The 11471-nt window shown below is 32.2% G+C and overlaps 1 protein-coding gene across 1 annotated transcript; it reads left to right on the top strand.

Moving 5' to 3' along the window:
- The first annotated feature begins 7654 nt into the window (after nucleotides 1-7654).
- Nucleotides 7655-11471, top strand: LOC100260357 (pentatricopeptide repeat-containing protein At1g08610). The gene is made up of 2 exons (XM_010661909.3): nucleotides 7655-7878; nucleotides 9161-11471. The coding sequence occupies exon 2, from the start codon at nucleotides 9191-9193 to the stop codon at nucleotides 10958-10960; it is 1770 nt and encodes a 589-aa protein (XP_010660211.1). The 5' UTR covers nucleotides 7655-7878; nucleotides 9161-9190; the 3' UTR covers nucleotides 10961-11471.

The following is an 11471-nucleotide window of genomic DNA, read 5'->3' on the forward strand; positions in this document are numbered from 1 at the left end:
TGTATCCAATAAGATGAGAGTTCATGGTGAACAAATGAGAGATGTTACAATAATAGAAAAAAATACTTCGATCATTGAGTGACAAATTCAATTATATTGTTTGGTCAATTGAAGAGTCAAAGGACATTGATCTCCTATCAATTGATGAACTGCAAAGTTCCTTAATTGGTCACGAGCAGAAGTTCCATAGGCACAAAGGAGAAGAGCAGGCACTCAAGGTAATTCATGAAGAAAGTGTAGGAGGACGAGGTCATGGTCGCGGATCCTCTCGAGGAAGAGGCAGAGGTAGAGGACGCCAATCCTTCAACAAAGATACTGTAGAATGCTACAAGTGTCACAAACTTGGACACTTTCAATATGAGTGCCCAAGTTGGGACAAAGAGGCTAATTTTATTGAGCTTGGAGAAGAAGAAGCGATGTTGTTGATGTCCTATGTTGAGATAAATGAAGCAAAAAAGGAGGATGTTTGGTTTTTAGATTCTAGTTGCAGTAATCATATGTGTGGAGATAAAACTCTCTTCTACGACTTCAATGAACGCTTCAGGCAGATGGTGAAGCTAGGAAACAACTCAAAAATGACAGTGATGGGTAAGGGTAATGTAAGGTTGAAAGTGAATGGATTCAATCATGTAGTCACTGAGGTTTTTTATGTGCCTGAGTTGAAAAACAATTTACTGAGCATTGGGCAGCTGCAGGAGAAAGGTTTAGCGATTCTTATTCAACATAACAAGTGTAAAATCTATCATCCTGAGAAAGGCTTGATCATTCAAGTAGAGATGTTTGCCAATAGAATGTTTATTTTATTGGTTGCGCCACAACTAAAGAAACCAACTTGCTTTCACACAACTACAGAAGACTTATCACATCTCTGGCATTGCTGATATGGACACTTGAGTCACAAAGGATTGAGGACTCTTCAAAACAGCAAGATGGTGAATGGACTACCACAATTCAAAGCTTCAAAAACCGTATGCACTGATTGCATGGTTGAAACGCAACATAGAAATCCAATTCCAAAGAAGAGCACTTGGAGAGCTTCTTCGAAACTTCAGCTCATTCATGCTGACATATGTGGCCATATCACACCGATCTCAAACAACAAAAAGAGGTATCTAATTAGCTTCATTAATGATTTTAGTCGAAAGGCATGGATTTACTTTTTAGTTGAAAAATCTGAAGCTTTAGTTATCTTTAAACAATATAAAAGTTGTGTTGAGAAAGAAACAGGTTCCTATATTAAGTGTTTGCGTACTGATCGAGGGAGTGAGTTCACTTCACAAGACTTTAATGAATTTTGTAAAGAAAATGGCATCAAGAGGCAGTTGACAACAGCTTACACTCCACAACAGAACGGAGTTGCAGAGAGGAAAAATCGAACCATCATGAACATGGTTCGAAGTATGCTTTCAGAGAAAAAGCTTCCAAAGACTTTTTGGCCAGAAGCTGTGAATTGGATAGTACATATTCTAAACCGAAGTCCTACTCTAGCAGTGAAGAACATGACTCCGGAGGAAGCTTGGGGTGGAGTCAAGCCTTCAGTTGAACATTTTCGAGTGTTTGGTTGTATCTCACATGTTCATGTACCTGATATCAAGAGAACCAAGTTGGAAGATAAAAGTTTTACTTGTGTGTTGTTGGGAGTTAGTGAAGAGTCTAAAGCTTATAGGCTTTATGATCCAATAACCAAGAAGATTGTAATCAACAGGGATGTAGTTTTCGAAGAGGACAAGTCTTGGGATTGGGATAAGAGCTATAAAGAACATGTGGTAGCTATGTTGGAATGGGGAGATAATGAAGAAAATGTTGCTACAAATAATGAAGGTGAGGTTGAGAGTGAAGATGGAAGTAGTGCAGAAGAGGTTGGGGTTGTTTCTCCAAATCGAGTAGATGAAGAGAGTTCACCTAGTTCCAATGAAGAGAAAGTTAGAAGGCCACCAGTTTGGATGAGAGATTATGAAACGAGTGAGGGTTTGTCTGAAGAAGAAGATGAGACTACTCTAGCATTGTTTGCATCTGGAGATCCCTTTTATTTTGAAGAAGCTGTGAAAAGTGCAAAGTGGAGAGCTGCTATGGATTCTGAAATAAAATCCATAGAAAAGAATGATACTTGGGTGCTAACAGACTTACCTGCAGGTGCAAAGAAGATTGGTGTCAAGTGGATTTACAAAACAAAGCTTAATGAGTATGGAGAGGTAGACAAGTACAAGTCACGCCTTGTAGCAAAAGGCTATATGCAACAACATGGGGTTGATTACACAGAGGTTTTTGCATCGGTGGCAAGAATGGATATAGTTCGAATGATTATTGCTCTTGTAGCTAAAAGAAATTGGACAATTTACCAACTAGATATGAAATCAGCCTTTCTCCATGGAGAGCTAAGTGAAGAGGTGTTTGTTGAGCAACCAAGAGGCTATGAGCAAAAGGACAATCCGCACAAGGTGTACAAACTGAAGAAAGCCTTATACGGACTCAAACAAGCTTCACAAGCTTGGTTTAGTCGTATAGAAGCACACTTTGTGAATGAAGGCTTTGAGAGGTGCCACAGTGAGCATACCTTGTTCATCAAAACAAGCAAAGGAGGTAAAATTTTAATTTTGAGTTTGTATGTTGATGACCTCATTTTTATTGGAAATGATGAATCAATGTTTTATGAGTTCAAGAGTTCTATGATGCATGAGTTCGATATGACTGATTTGGGAAAGATGAGGTATTTTCTTGGAATTGAAGTGTTGCAGAAGACTTATGGCATTTACATCAGTCAAAAGAAATATGCCTTAGATGTGTTGAAAAGATTTGGGATGGAGGAGAGCAATTTTGTCCATAGTTCGATTGTTACAGGTTTTAGACGAAAATGGAGTCAAGGTTGATGCAACATTCTTCAAGCAAATGGTAGGGAATCTCATGTATCTAACAGCAACTCGACCTGACTTGATGTTTGTAGTGAGTTTAATTAGTAGATACATGGTGCAACCAACTGAGCTTCACTTATAGAGTGTAAAGAGGGTGTTAAGATATTTGAGAGGCACAACAAATCTTGGGATCTTCTACAAGAAGGGAGAGAATGATAAATTGGTTGCCTTTACTGATAGTGACTATGTCGGTGATTTGGAGGATAGGAAAAACACACCGGGGTATGTATTCATGTTGAGTTTCGGAGCTGTGTCTTGGTCCTCTAGAAAGTAGCCTATTGTTTCACTCTCCACAATTAAAGCTAAATTCATAGTTGAATCATCCTATGCATGTCAAGCTATTTGGATGAGGAGAATCTTGGAGAAGCTCAGTCATACACAAGGTAATTGTACTACTGTGTTTTGTGACAATAGTTCAACAATTAAATTATCAAAGAATCCAATGATGCATGGACGAAGCAAACACATAGATGTTTGCTTTCATTTTCTACGTGATCTTACTAAAGAAGGAGTAATGGAATTAGTTCATTGTGGTACACAAGATCAGATTGCAGACGTGATGACTAAGCCTCTCAAGCTTGACATGTTTCTGAAGCTAAGAGAGTTGATGGGTGTTCGTGAAGTTCCAGATGTAAACTAATTACTGTTAGCAGTTAGTTTAAGGGAGGGTGTCAAGATTTAAGTTTTCTGATTGTTTAGTTATTTTTTTGTTTTAATAATCCCTATTAAGCAGGGTAGTTTTATAAGTAGGGTAGTTTCCAGCTTTGACTTATTCTCTACTCTTTGCCACGTTATTTGTTAGTGTAAAACGTGGGATGTTTTTCTTATCAATTAGTTATTGTAAGGCTATTTTATTAGCCAAGGTTGTTGATCAATAGAGGTGGATTTTTCCCAGTTTTGTTCCATTCAGTTTTGATTCACAACAATAATTGGATGTTGTAAAGAATTAAAACTTTTGTGTTGTATTGGATTTTTTTTTTTTTTTGGCATGGGAGTTGACCATATTAATCCTAATTTAATTCTAAGTAATATTAATCCTATTTTAATTAAAACTAATACTAATTCCCTTTCTTGATATATATCTTGAAGATTCATCCTCATAAATTCCAAATTTGATGTAGGACAACCCTAGGATGGTTGCCTACACTCAAAGGTAGGTGGGCTAGGGTTTTATTTTTAGGGTGTAAGGAGAGGAACAAAGAATAAATTTTATGGTAGAAAAAAATTTTAAGATAAGAAATAGAGAGAAAGAAGAAACAATGAAGAAAAGATGGAAAACCTTAGAGTCTCACTAAGGCCTTCTAGGAGTCTCATCTAGAAGAAAATCAATGGAGTCTCACCATTGAGGGTTGCAACCTTGCAATGAAAGAAAGTATAATATTATTCATCCCTTTGATTTACATTGATTAGCCTATTTATAGGTTTCTCTAAGAAATCCAAAGTCTATTAAGATTCTAATAACCTATCATGACTCAAATTCTAATTATATTATAACTCAACTAGCTAATCCTAATTAGACTCCAACAAATATTAATCCTAATTTAATTCTAAGTAATATTAATCATATTTTAATTACAACTAATACTAATTTCCTTTCTTGATATATATCTTGAAGATTCATCATCATCAATTTTGGTATCATAGCAAGTTTTTTTTTTTTTTTTTTTTCACAACCCTAACATGTGGCAAAATGCCATTGGTGGAGGATTGGAGGTATGGTACCGAAAAACATATATGGGTACCAAAGCATAACCCAGAAAGGAAAATGCCAACTCCCTTATAATCTACAAAAGGAGGAACTCTAATCACCATCCTAGTAGAGAGGATTTCACCATCCTCATGTGTAAGGATCTATAGAAAGAGAGTCATTAGATGAATGGAAGATCCTTAGGTTTTTGAGATCCACATCACTATTTTCACCAATCGGAATCGATCAAAGAACATCCAAATCATAGGTATTGTTTTCAAAGCATGTAGATCTAATGTTTTTGTTAAAAAAACTGCTTTCGTTACATAAATATAGAGATTTTTAAGATAGAGCATGCACCCTAACGATATTGGGTTTAGAATGAAGTAATCCAAAAACTTCAATAATAATAATAATAAATCTTGCCAGATATTTTTCAATAATCTTAATGATATTTTATTAAAATAATTTTTAAAAAATAAAAAATAAAAAATTCAATAAACTTGTTTAATAAATTTTGGGATTTTTTCAAATACTAAATATAAATGAGATGAAAGTGATCTTAGTTGAGGACCACATGATTACTAAAATCTTAAACAAAATATATAAATGATTAATTAGAATTTGATTGCTATTATTTATTTTTAAAATATCATATTAACCTATGTCGTGTCTTGTAATTTAAATTAAAGGTAAATGTTCCTAATATGAACAATTACATAACATTAAATCTTATTAAAAATAAATAGTATATACTTTAACATAATTATTTAAATAAGTCATAAATGCGTTGTAATTTAATTAAAAATTTAAAAATAAAAAATTTTGAAATAAAAAATATTCATATCTATTTAATATTAATATTTATTTATACAATTTTCTATGTTTATTATTTTAAAAATTAGTATGATATTTACTTATATTAATGTCATATTTATCATTAGTATAAAAATTTTGGAAAATAAACCCGTCTTTTGAAAAGATGAGTTTAATATAAAAATAAAATAAGTGATCAAAATTATGATATTTTTGTATTTATCTTTTGGATAATTATTTTTTAATCATATTGTTTTAAAATAATATTAATTTTTAGAAAAAGAAGTACACCGAGTACAATTGTGCATGTAAAAAATCCTAAGTTTTGGGTCAAAATGACCCATTTTAAAAACAAAAATGTAACATCTAGCCACTTTTTGAAACTTATGTTCAAAGTGACCTTTTTGGTGCCATATAGGCACCATATCATTAAAAAATATTTTTTTTCATCATTTTAGTTAAAGTTGTAGTTGGCAAATGCTGCTTCATATTTGAACTAAAGCCGCAGTTGCCAACTGCGGCTTTAATTAATTTTTTTTAAAATTAAAAATTTAATTAAAAATTATTAAATTACAATTTATGATTGAAAATTTAAAAATATACTTAAATAATAAATTATTTATATTTAAATTTAAAAATCTAGTATTACTTCAACAAACATAGATAAATAAAAGATATTATAAATGAATATTTTATTTGTTAATAAATTAATAATCTTAAAATAATAAACTTATATAACATATACATAATATATAAAATTGTATAATTTATTAATTTAAGATATTTAATTTGTTATTTTTTAAGATATTAATTTATTTCGTATTATGATAAATTTATCTTTATCGAAATAATAGTATACTTTTAAGCCGTTTCAATTATAATTTTTTTTTTACTTTCAAATTTAATTAAAAACTATTAAATTACAATTTAAAAAATATACTTAAATAATAAATTATTTATATTTAAACTTCAAAATCTAGTATTACTTCAACAACCATAAATTGATAAATAGAAGATATTATAAATGAATATTTTATTTATTAATAAATTAATAATCTTAAAATAATAAATTTATATAACATATAAATAATATATAAAATTGTATAATTTATTAATTTAAGATATTTAATTTGTTGTTTTTAAAAATATTTATTTATTTGTATTATGATAAGTTTATTTTTATCGAAATAATAGTATATTTTTAAGTCACAGTTGGAAATTGAGATTTTAATTATAATTTTTTGTTTTCAAATTTAGTTAAAAACTATTAAATTATAATTTATTATTGAAATTAAAATATATACTTTAATAATAAATTATTTATATTTAAACTTAAGAATTTAGTATTAGTTCAATAAACATAAATTAATAAATAGAAGATATTATAAATGAATGTTTTATTTATTAATAAATTAATAATCTTAAAATAATAAACTTATATAATATATAAATAATATATAAAATTTTATAATTTATTAATTTAAAATATTTAATTTGTTGTTTTTTAAAATATTAATTTATTTGTATTATGACAAATTTATCTTTATTGAAATAATAGTGTACTCTTAAACCGTAGTTGTCATATATAGATTTTTTTACAAAATTAGTTAATGAAATTAATTACAAAAAGTTTACTACAAAATGTAATTTTTAATAGTTTAATTAAAGTCACAAAAAATATTCACTAAACATTAATATAGTGGAAAATAAAAAACATATATAATCTCACATGGAATCTGTGTAACTAGATTTTTAAATTTAAATATAAATAATTTATTATTTAAATATATTTTTTAAATTTTAATCATAAATTGTAATTTAATAATTTTTAAATTTAAAAAAAATTAATTAAAGTCATAGTTGTCAACTGTGACTTTAGTTAAAAAATGAAGCTGCAATTGCCAACTGCGGCTTTAGTTCAAAAATGAAGTCGCAGTTGCCATCTGCGGTTTTAGTTCAAAAATAAAGCCGCAGTTGGTAACTACGGCTTTAGTTCAAATATGAAGCTGCATTTGTCAACTGCGGCTTTAACTAAAATGATGAAAAATATATATTTTTTAATGATATGATGCCTACGTGGCACCAAAGAGGGCATTTTGAACATGAATTTCAAAAAGTGGCCAGGTATTACATTTTTTTTTTTAAATGGGCCATTTTGACCCAAAACTCAAAAATCCCTGCTGGGCGGCATTGAAAAATAAAGGAAGAAAGAAGGGAGGAGAAGTCGAGGGAGAGACGTTGCGACTGGCACCAGCGGCGCTAAGGTGCAATCATATTGAAAATTACCTAAAACATGAAGGACCTAGATGTAATATTGTGAAATTGGAACCCTAGTTATTAACGTCCATTGTTTAACAAATAACCAAACTTTGACACTCCTGCAGGGACGAAACCGAAGCTTAGCCAAGGGAACTTGAATTAAGCTCTGTTTGTATGCTAAGAAAGTTGTGAGAAAAGAAAATCAAGGTTAGGATTGAAATGGTTACTGTTAGATAACAAATTAGTTATCTTTTCTTTTTCTTTCTTGCTGTTTCTTTGAAACTGAGCAGAGGATTGTGGGTTTTTGTTCTTGTCTTCATTAACTGATATTAGGGTTTTGGGATTTTATTCTACTTCTAATTATATTTGCTCAAGTTTATTTATATAATCTGACATTTTGGAATAGTACTACTTTTTATTGGCTTTATGTTCATTTTTTTTTTCCTTTAGTTTTTGGCTCCTTTGGTTTTGTGTGCAAACGTTTCAAATTTGAAGCTGGTAAGACTCCGATACCGAAGGTTTTTAAGCTGATACCTTTCCTCTGAATTTTGTATTCTGTCATTTTCAATATGTTGTGGAAATGGTTCTGATTTGGATTTCGTGAAATGGGTTTTTGAATTTTTATGGGTTTCAGTCTGTATTATGTATAAATTTGCCCGTTCAACCAATGTAAATGTGAAGTGGAAATGGTTCTGACTTTAAAGTTATGATTTAGATGGATGGCAGAGATGGGAGAATTAGCCCTCTTAAAACGAATTCTCATCCAATTAATTCAAGTTTGAGTTGAAATTCCTATGGGTTTAAATTTTGTGAAATAGGCTTTGATGTTTTGGATTTCAGGGATTCCCAACTTCCAATAAATTTTATCCAATCACTTAAACTTGGGAGCAAAATGTGATTTGGATTTTCAATGTTTTTTATCCAATCATTTAAACTTGGGAGTACATGATTTTGATTTGAGTTGGGCTTGTTGAACTCTCTCTCTTCTCTCCCCTTTTGAGTTGAGACATTTTGTTCCTCATTTTTATTTTCTCCCTCATCCATCCTAGTTTGAATAATCAATTTAAATGTATGAATGTAATTTTGTGTGATGGATTCCTATTTTACTTATTTATTGGGTCTCAGGAGCAGCAAGATTTTTTTTAGAACAATTCAAGTTTTCCTTTTAGGAATTTGCAATTTGTTTCTGAGGTCTTTTATCTATATCTTCTGGTTCATCTCTTCTCAGTTCTTAAAATTTTTTACTTGTGATGTTATTAGCCTGGCTTTTGCATTTTGTCAACCATCTCTGCGTATATTTTGAATTGTTTGTTTATGGTTTTCATTCTCCTAGAGAACATTAGTTGAAAGCTAAAGAATTTTCATTAAGTATTCTGAAGTTTAGATTTACGATTGGGATTAAAGAAATTGGGAATTTTTAGCTGTGCTTGCTTATGATTGAAAGAAAACTTGTGGTACTGAATGTCTTATATCTGTCTGTAACTTATAGGAGCTTATTCTGCTAAGCCAGTAGAGGGATATGGAGCTTACAGTTATTGCACATAAATCCATAACCGAAGTTCCTTGTTTGCATGGATTCCAAACGGACCTCACTTCTGCTAGTGACCGCTGTTCTCCAGTGAAATCACAAGCATTTCAATTAAATTGTTCGGTCAACTGTAATTTCAAAACTCAGTCTTATCTACAATGGAAGGGAGATCATGTTTCAAGAAGAAATGCATTGTTGCTACGGTGTATAGGCCAAGAGAGAAGTGTTTGCATTGATAGAGTTAATGGGGAGGATCAAGAATGGAGCTCAGGAAGATATGCTTTTGGGGTTGAGAAGAAACTAAGAGAACAAATGAGTTCAAAGAAATATTCAAATTCTTCAAATTCTTCTTTAGATGGATCTTTTGTTGGAAATGATGAAGAAACCAACAATGAAATCCTTCAGAATTTGTGCAGCAAAGGGAAGTTAGTTAATGCATCAAGATTGATAGATGTGATGGCGCGTCGAAACCAAATTCCCTATTTCCCTTCATGCATAAACTTAATCAGGGGCCTAATTAAACTCGAATCTACAGAAAGAGCTACTAGGGTCCTAAAAATCATGGTAATGTCTGGTGGGATTCCAGATATTATTACATACAATATGTTGGTTGGAGGCCTCTGCAAGAAGGGACTATTAAAAACTGCAATTGAACTCTTGGATGAAATGAGCTTGAGTGGCTGCCCTCCTGATGCAATTACTTATAATACAATACTGCGCTGCATGTTTGATCATGGTGGTTTTGATCAGGCTATTGGATTTTGGAAGGACCAACTGAGAAAAGGTTGCCCTGCTTATTTGATCACCTACACAGTTCTCATTGAGCTAGTCTGCAAGCACTGTGGGACTGTCCAGGCAATGGAAGTATTGGAAGATATGGCGATTGAGGGCTGTTATCCTGATATTGTGACTTACAATTCTCTGGTTAACTATACTTGTAAACAGGGGAAATACGAAGATACTGCTTTGATCATATATAATCTGTTATCACATGGGATGGGGCCAAATACTGTAACTTACAACACTCTGCTCCATTCTCTTTGCACCCATGGATATTGGGATGAAGTAGATGAGATCCTCTTGATCATGAACACGACTTCCCAGCCTCCTACTGTTGTTACTTATAATATCTTGATCAATGGTTTGTGCAAGTATGGGCTTCTGGATCGTGCTATCAATTTCTTTGATCAAATGGTTTCCCATAACTGTTTGCCTGACATCATCACTTATAATACACTGCTGGCTGCTCTTTGTAAAGAGGGAATGGTAGATGAGGCCTTGCATTTGCTTCATTCTCTAAATGATACCAGATGTTCTCCTGGTTTGATCACTTACAATATTGTGATTGATGGATTGGCTAAAAAGGGCTGTATGGAGAAAGCAATGGAATTATATGGTGAAATGATAGAGAGAGGGTTTGCTCCTGATGATATTACTCATCGTACACTGTTTTGGGGGCTTTTCAGGCTGGATTTAGTGGAGGACGCTTTGGTGATACTGAAGGAGATGAACAAGAGAAACCAGAGGATTAAAAATAGTGCTTTCAGGTTTGTGATCCATGGATTATGTAAAAAAAAGAAGGTGGATATTGCAATACAAGTTCTAGAAATGATGGTCTCGAGTCAATGCAAACCCAATGAGGAAATTTATTCTGCTATAATCAAAGGTGTAGGTGCTGCAGGAATGATAGAGGAAGCTAATCAGTTACACCAGAAGTTGACTGAATTGAAGGTTTTTAGAGAAGAAACCATGCCGCATTAGTCAGAGTAGATGCTATACTTTAATGCTTTTCAACATTTTTGAGGGGCTTCTCATCAGCTTGTTGATCAGTTACAGTTGTACAGAATATTCCATCACAAGAAGTGGTTACTCTCATCCCTCTCTGGAGCTTTGATGCAGGCCAGATCCATTGAAACATTGCAAGGGTTGCTTGTTCATCACTGCATATGTTTCTGACACTCGAGGTAATAAGTTTAGGGTTTCTCCAGCTGGCTAGTTGAAATTGAGTGGTCTTGTTCTATGCTTGTTCTTACATCAATTTGGTGCTGCCCAGCATTTTTGCAGATTTAGAATTTTGAGAAGTTTTATGTAAACATTGCTCTTCTTTTGCTTTCTGAATTAAATATTCATTTGTTTCTCATGGCCATGATCCTTCCCTGACCATTTTCTATGTAATGGCTAGATATTAGGGCCCTGCTATATGGTGATGGACTATGGTAGTTAAAAGTTCACTAGTTGATCTTGTCGCAATGTTTGTCCCTCTTTCATGGCA

This window comes from Vitis vinifera, chromosome 14 (assembly GCF_030704535.1).
Source record: "Vitis vinifera cultivar Pinot Noir 40024 chromosome 14, ASM3070453v1".
NCBI lineage: Eukaryota > Viridiplantae > Streptophyta > Magnoliopsida > Vitales > Vitaceae > Vitis > Vitis vinifera.

Coding starts and splice junctions, on each gene's coding strand:
- LOC100260357 (XM_010661909.3), top strand. CDS start 9,191: ATGGAGCTTACAGTTATTGCACATAAATCCATAACCGAAGTTCCTTGT.